The sequence below is a fragment of the Fukomys damarensis genome, unplaced genomic scaffold, assembly GCF_012274545.1.
Source record: "Fukomys damarensis isolate Sample0158 unplaced genomic scaffold, DMR_v1.0_HiC HiC_scaffold_39, whole genome shotgun sequence".
Classification (NCBI taxonomy): domain Eukaryota; kingdom Metazoa; phylum Chordata; class Mammalia; order Rodentia; family Bathyergidae; genus Fukomys; species Fukomys damarensis.
Window position 1 is genome coordinate 78,622,512 of NW_022900951.1, and position 17,778 is coordinate 78,640,289.

The 17,778-nt window shown below is 35.7% G+C and overlaps 1 protein-coding gene across 2 annotated transcripts in view; it reads left to right on the forward strand.

The window, feature by feature from the left end:
- Positions 1–1,983: 1,983 nt before the first annotated feature.
- Cenpi (centromere protein I) overlaps positions 1,984–17,778 on the forward strand; it is an 84,069-nt gene continuing 68,274 nt past the window's right edge. Inside the window, exons 1-5 of one of the 2 annotated variants that reach the window (XM_010623403.2) lie at positions 1,984–2,066; positions 4,669–4,892; positions 6,033–6,170; positions 9,657–9,775; positions 10,064–10,171. In XM_010623403.2, coding sequence (XP_010621705.1) covers positions 4,682–4,892; positions 6,033–6,170; positions 9,657–9,775; positions 10,064–10,171 — 576 coding nt within the window. In that variant the 5' untranslated portion in view covers positions 1,984–2,066; positions 4,669–4,681. Of the gene's footprint in view, positions 2,067–4,526; positions 4,893–6,032; positions 6,171–9,656; positions 9,776–10,063; positions 10,172–17,778 lie in introns of those variants that run through there. The other variant, XM_019207386.2, reaches the window with a different exon arrangement.

Here is a 17,778-nt window from a genome sequence, read left to right on the forward strand (position 1 = left end):
CTGAAGGCTAAGACTGTCTCACTTGCACTATTCCCAGTAGCTAACAGGATTTGGCAGCTGATCCACTGTTGTGGTTGAGGGAGCAAGGGCTGGTCCTATTAGAAGTCTGAATCTCAAACACTAGCTGTTCTCTGAAACCATTCGCAATTTGACAGATGTGCTGTATCCAGTGCTTCCCTGCAAAACAGATTCACTACTGCTATTGATTATTTGCTGAAGTTTGCTAGTGAAATCAGAGTCCAAATCAGTCAGGTAGTTGCCTCTGCTATGCCTTTTTATCATTCCTGTGAATGGAGTTTAGCTGGGGGAAGGAAATTTGACATGGGTTAGTTGGATTAAGCAGTATGGAAATTTGTTTGTTTGCTTGTTTTTTCATTGCATACTGCTGTTTTTCCTCGTTAAATATGCTTCAATGGTTTTAAAATTATTGTGCTAGGGATGGGGGAAGGGGCAGGGGGCTATGTGTGGGGAGAGTACTTATTATTGTATTTTCTTCGGTGTAATTGTTCCCAGTGATTGGTATTTCTCTCATTCTTTCAAAATAAATTTTTTTTGAAATTTGGAGAAAATTGTCTGGTTATATACTAAGAATCTGGAAAGAAAGGGTCAAATAAAAACACTCAGGATCTGTTTTCTTAAATCTGGTTAAAGGAGAAGAGAAGGGAGAGTACAATGTAGTCACTTAATATACTAGTGAAGTTGTCAATTTGCTAATCCCATTTAAATTCCCTCACACCTTTTTTATGTTAGCATGCAAAACAGAAACCCATAGAGTTAGGATCTCAATACAATAGCCAGGTTTGGGGAGTTATTAGGTGACACCAAGGGAAGATAGAAATATTATTTCAGAGAAAACTGAATGTATGTTAAATAAATGCAAACCACTACCTCTCATTATATGTGTCCACAAAGTGCCACAAATTAGGCAAGTTTCACCATATACAAAAAGACAGGTATTGAAGCCTTAAAATCTCTTCCAGTTTACATTTCTCTGAGCCTATTAAACAATTAAAAGCATGAAAATGACCCAATAAATTTTCAGTTTTACTGAAGATCAGCTATCATAGAAAAAGTTGTCCTTTAAATTTTTCCATGCACGTTAAATAAGACTCCGTGAAACTACCCTGAAAGCCATATAAATAAAAGATGTAGTAAATTGTCATTTCTGGTGGGGTCTTTCCCAAATACTATGTGCCAATTTAATCTTTGATTTTTCATCTTTCTCTAAGATTGAAGTTTCCCACTAGTTTTGCCTAGTTTACAGGTATGTTTTGGCCTCAAGTCAGGGAGAGCCATTACATTTGTATGCTTCCTCTCTTATTCCTATTAGTAAGCTTAAATTAGGGATAAGTTCAGATCTCAGACTAAGACCCTGTTGCTATTTTAGCCAGTTTCTTTAAGGTCAATTAAATCTCCAAGTTTAAGAATATTTACATGTTGACAACCGGCTTAACTTCGAGATGACTCAACATCTGGCTCAAGACACAATTTCCAGAAAACCTTGGAGGTTATCCGTATACATCCTCTGTAAAAGGAAGGCAGATTCAGCTGTTCTTTCCTCGTACCTAGCTTCACAGGAAGACAGACTCTTTAAGTCCCTGTAAAGGAGAAGCCGCCTTTATTGTGAGGTTTGCGGTTTACTTCTTCCTACAAAGTCCGGAATTTGGAGTCAACCTGAGCAAAATGAACTCTACAATTGATCAAGTTAAATTCAAGAATCAAGACATTGTTTTGTTTTAGGAAAAATGACGAATAGCAATCTTTATTAGAGCAGAGAAAAGCGCCAGTCAGATGACCCCACCCTCTACAACCCACTTGAGGCCCGCCCCCGGCCTAGGTGGGTGGGGCAAGCAGCTTCCGTAAATGGTTTGCGTCATTGCCGGTGCGGGCGACTCCTCCCGCCTTAGAGCTCCATTCTAACCAATCAGGCTTCAGTAGAGCGCGCCGCTCTACCCAACAGCTACCTAGTTCTTTTCAGAAGCGCATGCGCGGGGTGGGGCCCGCGCCTTTGAATTTTGGAGGCGGCTTTTGGACGCCGGAGGTTGCTGGACCGAAGAGGGTGTCAGGTAATAATATCGCGCTTAATGGAGGTCCCTGAGAGCGAAGGGGATATGTTGACTTCTGAGGGCGGATCTGCCCTGTAAAGTATAGTTGAGAGTCAAATTTTCCCTCTGCCTAGTGAGTGGGGTCGTCTTTGCCAATTTCGCTTTTGGCTGGGATAGGCTGTGAAAATGACCCTGGGGAAGTGCTGGGGTGGTTCACCCGAATGGGCTCAAAGACTGCCCCGCCCTCCTTTCTTTCATAGGAGTCTAGGAAACATCTCAGAACTGGAAACTTCTGCTCTGGCCCCATTAGTTTCTAGGGAGGTGGGTTTGAGTATCACTTGAAGTTTATCCCATTTGAAGCCAAATTTAGAAATCTTGGTTCTTCACTTTTTCCTACACATCATTCTTTTATCACAGCCTGTTCAATTTACCTCCCAAGCAATATCATGAATGTAGTCATTTTTCTATCCACACTGCTATACGTTGGGCCTAACGTAGACTATCTGTTTTCTGGACTGCTGCGAGAGCCTTTTCAGTTAATCCCTTGCCACTCTTGGTTTTTTCAGACAGGGTCTTGCTGTAGCTCAGGCTGGCCTTGAACTCACTATGCAGCCTAGGCTGGCCTCAAACTCAGCAATCCTCCTGCCTCAGCCTCTGGAGTGTTGGAATTACAGGCGTGTGTGCCAGCATGCCTGACTTTTTGCCACTCCTTAACCCGTATCATTCTAATTTCCACAATGCAGATAAATTGTTTTTAAAGCACAAATCAGATGGTATTGCTCCAGGCTGTGACTGCTCCCTCCTCTGTGGTTTCCTTTGACACTGAAAATACAAACTCCTTTTTCTTGGCCTGCAAGATCCAGTGTGATCTATTTCCTGGCTACCATTTTTTTTTTTTTTTGGTCTGTCAATTTTTTTTTTACTTTTATTAGTACATGTTTGCAGGACATAATGATTACATTCACAGTAGGGAATTGGTATATATACATAACACATTTCGATTCCCTTCTCCCTCATCCCCCTTTTATTTTTCCAGCATCAGACCTTAGAAAGATAATTATCATAAGACCTTAGAAAGATAAATATAATATATATATATATATAGAGAGAGAGAGAGAGAGAGAGAGAGAGAGATTGAAAACCAGATTAATAGGCTAAAGAACATAAAACATGTAAGACAGTTGTACTAGACCAAGGTACACTATTAGATACATTACCCACACTAGATAACAATGCTTTTTTCCTATTATTTGTCTTTTATTTTGCTGTATGTATGTATAGAGAGAGGGAGAGGGAGAGAGTTTCTCATGTAAGAGAAACCATCTATAAGCTTGTGTGTCAGAGTTACTTAATACTATGATCTCAAGGTGCACCTATTTTCTTACAAATGACAAGTTTATCCTTTTTATGGCAGAGAAGTGTTTGTATAAATACCATGTTTTTATCTGTTGATGAGCATATATGCTGTTTCCAAGATTCAGCTATTGTGAATTACGCTGCTATGAACATGGATATGCATATATCACTGTGATATGATATCTCTTTTGAGAAGATATCTAGAAGAGAAATAGCTAGGTCAAGTTGAATTTCTAGTTTTCGTTTTTTGAGGAATCCCCAAAGTGGTTGTGTTAGTTTACAGTCCCACCAACAATGCAAAAGGTTCTTTTCTCCCCACAGCCTCCCCAGCATTTGTTATTGGTTGATTTCTTTTGGGTACCTGGCTACCTTTTTTTAACATCTTTCATTCCCTTTATCTCTTCCATTTCTACTCTCTCCACACTGGTGTTGCTGTTTCTTTTAACACACAAGGCTCTTTCTTATTTTGACATCTTAGTATGCACCCCCGCAAACACCCTTCCACCAGATCTTCACATGGTAGGTTCCTTCTGCGCACTGAAATCTCAGCTTGAAGATCCTCTCAGAGAGACTTTCTTTGAACACATAGTTCACAGTAGATTCCTACCCCATCCAATTTCTATCACATCACTATATTTAATATTAGTTACTTTTTTATTAACTCTTAACTCCCCACCATTGCTCCCCTCACCTTATGTGAGCGCCCTATTTTATTTTTTTATCCCTGGTATCTAGAGTTATACTTGCCAAGTAAATTATGTTAAGTAGTTATTTATTGAATACATGAATTAATACATGGAAAATATTTCTTTCCTGAGAATGCTTAGTCAGGCCACCAATTAGGCTTTTTAACTATGCAGTTTTGACTTAGCAGTGATGAAGGGGAGTGCATAAAGATTAAAAACAAAACTGAAGAGGGATGGAGAAAATAAGAGTGGAGAATGTAAGATTGAGTTCATGAAATGAATTAGTTTTGAATGTGCTTATGTGATGTCGTCATTCTAAGAGCAAACTTATATTGGCCAAGGTTCAGCTGATAAATGTTACCTTGGCAAGTTGTTACTATTTCTATTTAAATCAAGGGTTTTTTGAAAAAGCTAACCTATAGGTTTTGTGTCCCAGATAGTTAACTTATTTACTGCATGCCTGTTATATATTAGGTACTATGTACTAAATGTGGGAATCCAGGCAGATATGATCCCTGTCTTTGGGGGCAAAAAGGACTATTTGGCTGATTAACGATAAATTGACACATGTTTCTGTATAGAACATACACAGTAATGTCCCCTCAAAAGAGAGTTAAGAATTCCCAGGCACAAAAAAGAACTTCACAAGGAAGGAATACTTATCAAACCAGTCTCTCAGCCTGGAAAGTAAAAGAGAAACCAAGTGACTCAAATATCTGGAAACAAAATCCAGTGGAAGCTCACGAACATGTGGATGATCAAGCTGAAGACACTCTGCAAATGGCAGTGGGATACTTTGAGAAAGGTAAAGGCTCATTGTTTTCCTTAGGCACTTTTTGTTTTTAGTCTTTTCCTTAAGATTTTTTAAAGGAAAGCATAGTTTTGCTCATTTACCCTTTTATTTACTTAATAGGCATTTATTGAGCAGTTACTACATGTCAGTATGCAATGTACTACAGATGCAACCACGAAACATCTTCCCAGCAGAGGTTGCCAAACGGCCACATATAGTGATCACCTGAGAATCTTTGAAATACACTGATGCCTCACATCCACTCTTAAGACATTCTTATTCTTTTGGTACTGGGTTCAGGTTGTATTGGGACTTTTTAAAGGCTTCCTAGGTAATGCAAGTCAATATACAGCAGTGTGTGAACCATTGTTCTAATTTTGGAAAAGAATATATAAAATATGTTCAACCTTTTGGCTTGCCTGGGCCACAATGAGTGAAGAGGAGTTGTTTTGGGCTACATACAAAATACATAATATAGTTAATGTATATAAGTAACGAAATTTCCTTTTTTTATATTTGCTGTTATAACATTAAAAAAGAACAAGTAGCCTTTGGACCACAGGCTGGACACACCTGGAAGTTGAATGCTTTTAGCTTAGAGCAAGGAAGATAGATCATGACTGATCAGTTTTCCTTGCTGAGAATACTATTGCTATTGATATTCTAGAGTTTGTTTGTTTGTTTATTTTTGTTGGGTTTTTTTTTTTGAGACAGGGTCTCACTGTGTAGTTCAGGCTGGCCTTGAACTCACTATGTAGCCCAGGCTGACCTTGAACTCATGGCAATCCTCCTGCCTCAGCCTCTCCAGTGCTGGGATTATAGGCGTGCAGCACCATGCTTGGCTGGCTATTCTAGAGTTTTAAAGACTTTAAAGGGTTTTTAAGAAGTTTTTTTAAAGTTTTTATTTTATTAGTACATGTTTGCAGTATATAATAATTGCATTCATTGTGGGAATTTGGTACTTGTACATAATACATCTCAATTCTTTTTTTTCCCTTTCCCTATACATGTCCCTTTTGATGGCATCAGATTCATTTATGATGACATTTTTTACATGAAACAATTCTTTTAAAGAATCCCAAGTTGTAAATGTGGAGCCTGAGAACTGAAAGAATTTTAAGTCTCACTATTTAATATTGTTCCTTTTTCCAGGTCCCATTAAAACTTCGCAACGTAAAAATACAATTTTGGAAAAACACTTGAAAACTGTGGAAAATGTGGCTTGGATAAATGGATTAGCTCCAGAAACAATTGACATTTTATTGAATGTGGCACTCAGTGGCAAATTTGGTATGTTGAAGGGATACCTTTGTCATATGTTTGCTGTTAGATTTGCTTGTCAGGCTTTGAATTAACTTATTCTTTGGGACCAGTTACAGTTCTTTATTTTTACTATTCTCTTTTTAAGACCAATTTGGTAAGATTATAAAATGGGCCTTTCCTGTGTTTAGACTGAGCCAAAAAAGTTTCTATCTGTGTATTGTTGAAAATAATCAGCACATATCTTTGCAAATAAAATGTATAGATTCTTTTCACCAAATATTAGGAGATATTTTAGTATTTTTCTTTAAAAGAATAGATAATAATTTAAATAATGTTGCCTGAAGTCATCTTAAGAGATTAGTCTATTTCATTGCCTCTAGGTTTATTTATCTCTGCCAAGACCTTAATTATACTGTCTGCATCTCAATTTCTCTGACCTTAATAGTCAAAGCCATTTTTCTTTTGTGCAAATATTGTCTTTCTTGGGCTGAGTTTGTTGGTTGGGGGATGGGGGTGGGAAATGTTCTTACAAATAACACCTGGTCAGTATTCTTTCTATTTATATAATAAAGAATTTTCCCACCTTCTCTCATCCAAATTCAGACAAAGTATTTTAGACTCCAAATATCCTTATTTTCCAGATGAGGAAACAGGTCCAGAGTGGTTAGAGATATTCTTAATGTCAGGGCAAAACCCAGAAAGTCAGATTTTCTAACTCCCATTCTAGTGTTTATACTGTACCACATTGCTACTGTTTTCTCTATTAATACAGCTACCAAAATTTGATGCTTTAGTATATCCTGGCTTTTGTACATTGGTTTCCTTTGTGTATATCCTAGCATCTTGTTTATAGGTGTGTATATGTTTTAAAGTAACAACATAGTACTAGCTGAATTTAATACATGACTCAAGTACATTGGACCCTCAAGTTACGACCGGCCTGACATATGATCAGCTTAGGTTAATTAGGTTAATGGAAGATTCATCAGCCTCTTGCTATCTGTAGCATATACTCAGATAACCATCCAGATATCAGCTGTATTGACTTACAACCAACTTGACTTACAGCCAGCCCTTGGGGACTTACTGAGTTTGTAAGTCAAGGGTCCACTGTATTTTGGTTTGTTATATATACATGCTATCATAATTAGATGAATTCTTCTTTTGGATTTGGTATATAGCTAAGGTGTTAGTGGTAAGATTATTTAAAACTTTAAAAGGGTTAGTGGATATGAGTGGGAGAGAGAAAAAGAGATAAACACTAAGAAACTTCAGTGGAAAAAGGGGTTTTATTCTTGTGATTTTCTTATCTGTCATTGTTGCTTTCTTTAATACAGTGATGGGGTAGAAATTGCTGAGATATATTTTTAATTCTTTTCCCCTTCGGTACCAGGGATTGAACTCAGGACCTTGTGCTTGTAAGGCAGGCATGGCACAACTGAGCTAAATCCCCAGCACTATATTTTAATTCTTGAAGCCATAATGTACTAAAGTTGATATTGGGTATATATACTAAACCCAGAGTCTGTCATCGTTGTTGTCTTCTTCCTTCTCTTCCTCGTCCTCTTCTTTTTTGCAGTATTGGGTACTGAATCCAGGGCCTTTATACTTACCTACCTCCTTAGCTCATTTTTATTTTGAGAAGTAGGTCTTGTTAAGTTGCCCAGACTGGGCTCAAATTCAGAATCCTCCTGCTTCACAGAGTGCTGGGATTACAGGCATGCACCACCACACCTGGCTAACATCACTCTATTAGCAGATGAGAAAACACCATGGATGCCAGAGAACAGGATGGAAATATTAGACTAGTGTCGAATATTACTCTACCTGATTCTAGGATATCTGTTCCATTTTTCTATCCTCCCCTTTTATTGAAGGTATGGAGAATAAAACTGTATTTATTATTAAATGTAGCAGCATGCGCAAGAAGTCCATTTGTAGCTATAAATAAATAAATATTTTGTGTCATGAAAAATAATAACTGAAATTTTCCTGTTATTAAGAGCAATTTTTGAGCTATAATTAATGCCATAAAATTCGTGCTTTATAAGATTTGGTGTTATTTGGGAGGCTGAGAGAAAGAGCATCATCAGTTCAAACTTAACCTGGGCAACTTAGCAACGTGGTGAGACCCTTTTATTTTGTTCTTTATTTATATTTTGGGTTTCTCATATAACAGAAACCATGTGATATTTAAGCTTACATGTCTATTTTATTTTACTTACATTATGATCTCAAGGTGTACCCATTTTCCTACACATGACCCAAGTTTATCATTCTTTGTGGCAAAGTACTATTCTATTCCATTGTGTATAAATACCACATTTTCTTTATTCATTCATCTGTTGATAGACATACAGGCACTTCCATGATTTAATTATTATAAACTATGCTGCTATTAACATGAGTGTGCATGTATCACTATAATATGTCTTTAACTCAGGAAGATACCTAGAAGAGGCATAACTGGATCAAATGGAATTTGTATTTTTAGCTTTTTGAGGAATCTCCACACTGATTTCCATGGTGGTTGTACGAATTTATACTCCCACCCACAATGTAGAAGAGTTTCTTTTTCCCCACCTTTCCACATTTGTTATTATTTGATTTCTTGTTGACAGCCATGTTTTCTGAAGATGGAATCTCAGTGTTGTTTTAATTGGTATTTCTGTAATGGCCAGAGATGTTGGATATGTTTTCATGTATTTATTGGCCATATGTACTTCTTTGAAGTATTTATTCATTTCAGTTGCCCATTTTTTGATAGGGTTTGTTTTTATTTTGGGGGGTTCTAATATTTTTGAGTTCTTTACATATTCTGGACATTAGTCCTCTATCTGAAAAATAACTGGCAACAAAGTTCTCCCATTCTGTAGGCTGTCTCTTTACTCTATTGATTGTATCCTTTGCTGTGAAGAGGCTTTTTAATTTGATATAGTCCCATTTCTTGGTTCTTGAAGTTACTGTGTGATTGAAGTTTTATTCATAAAGTTCTTGTCTTCTCATGCCTTCAATAATTTTACCATTTTATCTTCCAATAAATTGTTTCTGTTTTAACATTTAGGTCTTTGATCCATTTTTATTTTGGTTTATTACATGGTGAGATATATGGGTCTAAATTCAATTCCCTGTGGATAGTCAGGTTTCCCAGAACCATTTTTGCAAGAGACCATCTTTCCTCGGTATTATGTTTTGGCCCCTTTGTTGAAGATAAGGTAGCTGAATGTGCCATTCCCAGATTATTTTCATTAATTAAAAAAGAAACCTTTTGCTCATCCCCCCTTTTAAATTAGGAATATTGGGCCAAATAATTTGCTCTATAGTTTATTTTAAAAGTTAAAGGTACACTTTTGTTTTGAATTGTTTGTTTAATGATGATAAGGGGATGTTAAATATTATATACTTTTTATTGGTTTCAATATAATGTGAGCTTTTTATGACCAACAGTGAAGTATAGTAAATGGACAGTGGCAACACTAAAATATAATTTAATGTAGTTTGTCTGCTCTCTAGGAAATGCTATAAACACACGGATATTGAAGTGCATGATTCCAACTACTTTAATATCAGAAGATTCTGTGGTTAAAGCAATCTCTTGGCTCTGTGTTGGCAAGTGTTCTGGTAACACCAAGGTAATCTTTTTAAAAACTTTGATGATGTCCTTCAGAGCCACTTAAAGGCTGGCAAGGAAGAGCCACTTAGGGAGTAATGGTGGTGGCTTTTTGTACAAAGCCTGTACTTTTGGAACAATATAGCTCAATGAAAGAACTCCTCAAACAGAAATTTTTACTGAGAAATAAAATCAGTTATTCTACTTTGTGCTAGAAGCTTCTAAAACAGGTTAGGCATGTAGAATTAAGCTCTTTGCCAGTGAACTATATTAGGACATTTCTAAATATAAGCATTTTGTTATTCTACAGGTACTTTTTTATCGTTGGCTGGTTGCAATGTTTGACTTCATTGATCATAAGGAACAAATTAACTTGCTTTATGGGTTTTTCTTTGCTTCATTGCAAGATGATGCACTGGTAAGTACACATTAGACAGCATTGAGTATCAGTCAAGTAGTACATGTGTATATATTGATATACCATATGTGCTTCTAGGTGCTACCCAATATATTTTAAAATATATAAATATATAGAAAATTCAAAAAATAACATAAAAAACATTTTTAAAAACCCTGGTACCATGTCTCAGATTAACAAATACAAAATTTTTGCAGTATTTATATCTTCTTTTAAGGAAATAAAAATATACAGGTAAGGATTTATTCCACATTGGAGTCTCTTTGCTGGTCTAGAGCAGGGATTACCATTTTTTCCCCTTTTAAACCACTTACAGAGTCCTTTGGGTCACTTTACATTTTCTTGATTAATGTGCTCGCTTTGGCAACACATATACATTTTCTTGATTAACACTGCAAAACTTCATTATAATTAATGAAAAGGAGAGGTTTACTTTTTTGTGAATTGCCAGTAGACTGATTTTGATTAAATAGCATAATTATTCCCATTAAAAACATTAATAACTCAAAGACAGTGATGGCAAACTTTCAGAGCTTTCATTTATACAAACAGCCTGCTGGGGCACATGTACCATAAGTTTACCACCACTGCTCTGAGAAATTAATCTGTCTACCTGGATGACTTTCAAGGACCACCAAAGTTCACAAACCATGTGAGCCACTCATCTAACTGCATTCCTCTTGGGTTTGGGAAAGGAATTCATTCATTTCGTTTTATAAAATTCATTTTTCTATCATGATCCTTGGATTATACTGGGCGCTGTAGAAGACTCAAAATTTGGTAGAGTTTCTGTACTCCAAAATTTTAGAGTTTAGTTTCGGAAATAAGGAAAGCACATATAATTAAATAACAATTCAAAAGTTAAGATTATCAGACAGTGTATGACAAGAGGAAATGTTTGATATAATGGAACTATTTCAAGCAAAGTTGCAAAATGTGTAAATTATGTTTTAGGAGACCTTATATAAGGTGAGTCTGACTTAATTGACATGGTATTTGGTATTGATGAGCAATAAGGCTGAAAAAAATTGAGTGAGGAGAGATTGTAGAGGTCTTTTAGTATGGAATTGGATTTTATTCTCTATTCAGTGAGGAAATCACTGAAAATTTTTAAACTGAATATGTTGAAAGCAGCTTTATAGGAAGTTGTTTATAGTAATGCCAAGTAGGAATTACGAGAGATACTCAATGAAGGTAGAAGAATTAGGAGGCTGACATAATAATCCAGGATGAAATCCTATACTAAATAGTTTCGAAATATGATCTGTGGACCCCTGGAGCCCCCTGAGTTCCTTTCAGGAGATCTGAGGTGAAAGTCACTTTCATAATACCAATGTATTATTTGCTCTTTTCACTATGTTGATATAGGCAGTGATGGTGCTAAAGCAACGGTGTGTAAAACTGCTGACACTTTAGCGCAAATGGCACCAAACTGTACTAGTGGTCTTCATTGCAGTATTCCCCAGTGCAGTAAAAATCAGAAATGCTAGTGTCACTTAAGATAAGTCCTTATTGAAGCAATACAAATTTATTATTTTTATTAAATCTTGACACATGCTCTCAATGTTCCTGTGTGGTAAAATACAAAACCTTTTGGCATACTTAGGTATAATAGGTATAATGGTAGTTCTGAGGAAAAGCTTTGAATGAGTTATGTGCTAAATAGCTGCTTTTTTCATGGAACATTATTTGAAAGAATGACTCACATACAAACTGGTTATTCAGTCTTGGGTATTTGGAAGACAGTGAACCTGACAGCTTCTTGATATTAAAAAAAAATGTTAATGCCTAATGGTGATACAGATGGCAATAATAATGAGTGTAATTTTTAGGTATCATAATGAGATGGGTCAACATGCAGAAGCTTGATCTAACTCTGAATCAGTATTTTCCAGATGATGAAGCATAATGTTACAAAGTCATGTATCAGTAAAAGATCCATTTGAAGGACAAGATGTATCAATAAAGTATAATGGAACAGACTTCAAAGATTTCATTCATAAAGTTTCAGATTCCATATTAAAGCTAAGAAATCACCTATTTTCAAGTTTTGTAGTAGTATCAAAGACTAATAGCCACAATTATTTTTTCAGTGCTAGATATTGAACCTACGACCTTGTATCTGCTAGGCCAGTGATGGTGAACCTTTTAGAGCTTTTAATGATACAAACAGTCCACTGGGGCACACCTGCCATCGGTTCACTGCTACTGTCCTAGGCAAACTTCTACTGGCCAGAGCCCCAGCCCTACAATATTCTGAAAGGCTATTAAAATATTCCTCCCTTCTCCAACTGCGTATCTTGTGTGAGGCTAGATTTTATTTATGTAATTCCATCAGACAAACACATGTTAACAGATTTGTGCAGGAGCAGAGAATGAAACTTATTTTATTAAACTAGAAGCATTAAAACATTATAGAGAGCTGCAGAGGTGGTGCAGTGGCAGGTAGAATGCTTGCCTGTTGTGCATGTGGCTCTGGATTCAATTCCCAGGATCTCACACACAAACATACACACATACATAAATATTTATGTTTATATCTATATGTGTGTGTGTGTGTGTGTGTGTATACACACACATATATTTATAGAAATGTAACACAGTATTACTATTTTATTTTTGTTTGGGAAATAGTTACTTTTCATAGTATGTTTCAGTCTACCATATAATTGAGTTTATTATTAATGAAATTAATATACATTAAAATCTTTTTCTTTGGAGTACAAAACCCAGGGCTTTCTCACTGAATGCCTTTTTTAAAATATTGTTGAGGCAAGGTCTCACTCAGTTGCCCAGGCTGGGCTCAAACTTATATTCCTCCTACATCAGCCTCTCAGCGTGCTGGGATTACAGGCATGTGCCACTGTGGCTGGCCCATTTTCTCAATTTTGATTTCTAATATGTTGAGTATCATCAGATATCCAGATAAAAGTTTCGGGGTTTCTATAATTTTTAAGATCATGAAAGGTATTAAAACCAAAAAATTTGAGAATCACTCTCCTAAACTAAGGAATTGGCAGTACAAATGAAAGGACGGATTTTAGGGGAGATTGTAAAAGAAGAATTGACATGACCTAGTGTCCAAACTGGATTAGGAGAAGAGATAGGAGTTAAAGATCTGAGTTTGTTAGTCAGCATGACTTATTGTGACAGTAAGAGGAAATTAGGAGGAGCTAGTTTGGGAAGGATTATATATTTAGATTTAGATGTACAGAGTTAGAAGTCACAAGACATCTTATAGAAATTCACTCAGTGAGTACGTATTTAGTAACTACAAACTATGCCAGGCACTTACCTAGTGCCAGGAATACAAATATGAATGATATAATAGCTATTGTATGTGAAATGGATAAGCTGGGTGCTAAGTTCTTTATATACACATTATTTCATCCAGTTTAAGAAGCACCATTATCTCTTGAACCACCAAGAAAGAATATTTCCCTTAAACTCATAACATCAATTATAGGACTAGGGATTTAGCTCAGTGGTTCCACCACCTGCCTCGCAAGTACAAGGTCCCGAATTCGATCCCTGGGTACAAAAAAAAAAATCAATTACAGAATTAGTCTTATTTTCAGAGATGATAAAATTTTAAAAATACACACATACATACATACATACATACATACATACATACATACATATATTTTTTTCCAGGCCTGAGAATCTGAAAGATTTTTCATTCTTACATCAATAGTCTTAAAAATTTTATTGAGCATTTATTGATTTCTTTATTTGTTCTGACCAATACAGTATCCACTAGGTTCATGTAACTAGTGAGCAGTAGAAATTGGCTAGGCTATAAGTGTAAAACATATACTAGCTAAAGTATAGTTTTAAACCATTTAAACCTCTTAATAATGTTATGAGGTATACACTACAAACATTCCCCATTTAACAGCTAAGTTATGGTCCTTTGACTACGTCAATAAGTGAATTGAACACTAAATGAGGCACTGTGTATAGTGTGTACATTACAATATTCAGAGCAAAGAAATGGAGAAATGAAACTCCAAACTTCATGATTTTGCTTTTATTTGCTTAACTCTTATGTTCAGAGCTATAATGTATAACAGCATAAAACTACAGTATTACTGTATGAATGAACAAGACATACTGTACAAAAAGACATTGAGGCTCTATGAACAAGATGTACAGGACTGGGGAAAAAAAGATGGGTGGTATGTCCAAGTGGCAGGTCGTAAGTCCAAACAGTTGTTAAACAGGTAGGTCATTAAAGGAGGAATATCTGTATTATTTCCATTTTAGGATGAGGAATCTGAGGTACAGGGGAGTCAGATAATTACCCAGGATTATATGATTCATGATAAATTAATTATTCTCATTTTAGGGGTGGGACAACTGAGCTAAGGAAAGTTAAGTAACATTGCTAGGGTAAGCTATCTAGTCAGAGGCTGAGCCTAAAGGATCTTTAAATATAATGGGGAGAGAGAGAAGTACAGTGTGATCAGCCCTATGATAATGTCCACTGGATTCTTTGGACTTCAGAGGAAAGGTATCAGAATAAGACTAAGGATCTGGGAGATCATTATTAGGCAAGAGGAAGGGAATATGGTGGGGGCTTAAGGACAGTTAATAAATAAAGGGGATAAATATGGTCAAAATTCATTATACATACTGACTCTCCCAAATGTGATAACAGGAGAAGGTGTGGCCAGAGGGGTGATGGGGTTGAGATGATTAAGATATGTTATATGCATGTACAAATCTGCCAAAGTGAAACCCATTACTCTAAAACTAATACGCACTGATAAAAAGTATGGGAAAAAGTTATAGGAATTTGTTTTTGACAGGAAGAGAGATAACCTCTCCTGCTAAGGACAGGTATAATCTTCATGGTTAATATTTATTTATTTTGGCAGTATGGTCAATTAAACAGAGGGCCTTTGTACTGAACTACATTCTCAGCCCTTTTTAAATGTTTTATTTTGAGACAGGGTCTTGCTAAGTTGCTAAAATGTTCAGGCTGGGTTCCAACTTTCAACCTTCCTGCCTCAGCCTCCCAGAGTGCTGGGATCACAAGCATGCGCCACTATATCCAGCTTATCGTTTTTTCACTTAAGTAGCAGGTAAGGTTTGGTGAGTGTAAGGATGGAATGATAGAAAGTAATGTTTGAAGAGAGAGCTCAACTTTTTGGTATCTGCATGGTCCCCAGATGCTCGTTTGTTATATAAAATAAGGTAGTATTTGCATATTGCCAATTTATCGATATCCTCTTGTATACTTTATATCTCTGGATTACGTATAACCTAGAATGCTTAGGTACTTTTAACATATAAAACAGTGTAAATACTATGTAAATTGTTTTTATACTATATTGTTTAGGGAATGACAAGAAAAGCACATTCAGTAGTTTTTTTCTGAATATTTTTCATTTGTGGTTGACTGATTGAATCTGCCAGTGGAGCCCGCCTGTATAGAAGGCTGTCTGTAGATGCTGATAGGAGAAAGAATAGGAGCTGAATTAGAAACACAATTTTGGTTAGTAGCCAGATGAGGTTGGAGAACATGAATTTGGGACCTAACTAATATGTAAGAGTGGGTGATTTTTCCAGAATAGGACAAGTGACAGAAGAATAATTGAGCTGCTAGACCATGGAGTAAAAAGAAAGAAAATAAAGTGAAGACAGAAGTGGGCAGATTTGGAGCTGGTGCACTTGAGGTCTAGGATGCCTTGATGGCATTCAAGAAATTTATTGGGATTAAAAACTAGAATGATAGAAAGTTAGCATTGGAATTTCAGATTTCAGGAGGGTGTGGCTCAGTGTCATGACAAGGTTCCTAGAGACCATGGCATGAATTGTTGAAGCAGAGAGAAGGAATGAAGGTTAATGGAGTAGAAAATATTTCCTGTATCCTTATGGATTTTTTTTGTTATTGTTGCTATCTCTCTATTACTAAGTGAGATACTTTGAAAATCTCCTACCATGAAGGTGGATTTGTATCTGTGTGTGTTCTCCACTATCTCCTTTTTCAGAGTAGTGTAGTTTTAATTATAGAGACCTTTGATTTCCTTGTTTAGGTTAGCTACTAAGTAATTTTTTTTAATTTTTGTTTTTATTAGTAATTGTTTGTAATACATAATGATTACATTCATTGTGGAGAATTGATACATACATATAACATTTTTTGTATTGCCAACATCAGATTTATTTCCTTTTAAGTTGTTATCAGTTTAATTATCATAAACAGAGTAACAGCCAGACCAACAGACCAAAATACATATAAAACACATAAAACAGTTATACTAAATCAAAGTACAATTTTATATACATTGGCCATGCTGGATTACAATAACTTTTTTCTATCTTTTTTTCCTATTGTCTGTTCTTAATTTTACACTTTATTTATATGTTGAGTTTTTCATACAAAAGAAACTATTTGATATTTAAGCTTGTGTGTCTGATTTACTTTACTTACCATTATGGTCTTAATGTGCACCCAATTACCTACAAATGACTCAGGTTTATGCTTCTTTATGTCAGAGAAGTACTTCATTGTATGTAAATAACAAGTTTTCACTATCCATTCATCTGTTGACAGATATTTAGGCTGCTTCCATGATTTAGCTATTATGCACTGTGCAACTATAAACATGGATATGCATGTATCATTGTAATATGATGTTCTTGGCTCTTTTGGGAAAACACCTAGAAGAGGAATGGCTGGGACAAATGGAATTTATGTTATTTTTTGAGGAATCTCCGTACTGATTTCTATAGCGGTTGTACCAGTATACACTCCCACCAACATTTGTTATTGTTTGATTTCTTGAGGGTAGCCATTCTTTCTGGAATGAGATGAAATCTCAGTGCTTTAATTTACATTTTTTGAGTGGCTAGTTATGTTGAACATTTTTTCATGTATTTATTGGTCATTTGTACTTCTTCAACTGAGAAGTATTCATTTCAGATACCCATTTTTTGATTGGGTCTTTAAATTTTAGAAGGTCTAATATTTTGACTTCTTTATATATTCTAGATATTAGTCTGAGGATTAGCTGGAAATTTTTTTCTTGTTCAGGATGTTGCCTCTTCACTCTGGTGGTTGTTTTCTTTTCTATACAGAGCTTTTTAATTTGATGTGTTCCACTTGTTGATTTTTGGTATTATTTTTTGTGTAACTGGGTTCTGTTAAGAATGTCTTTGCCTCTCACGGTGTCTTTAAGGATTTTATCTAATTTGTCTTTCTGCAGCTTGTTTCTTTTTTAATATTTAGATCTTTGATCCATTTTGATTTTAGTTTAGTGCATGGTGAGAAGTATGGGTCTAGATTCTATCTTTGGCATGTAGATAAGTCAGTTTTCCCAGCATCATTTGTTAAAGGTGGTTTCTTTCTACCAGTGAAAGTATCTGGCCAAAGACAAAGTAGATGAACATACCTAGAGTTGTTTCTGCATTCTCTGTTCTGTTCCATTGATTCATCAGTCTGGTTCGCTTATTTGTTTGGTTTTTTGTTTGTTTGTTTTTCTAATACAATGCTGTTTTTATTGCTGTAACTTTGTAGCATACCGTGAAGTTTGGGATTATGATGTCTCTTGCTGCCTAGAATTGCTTTAGCTGTATATATGTATATATATATATAT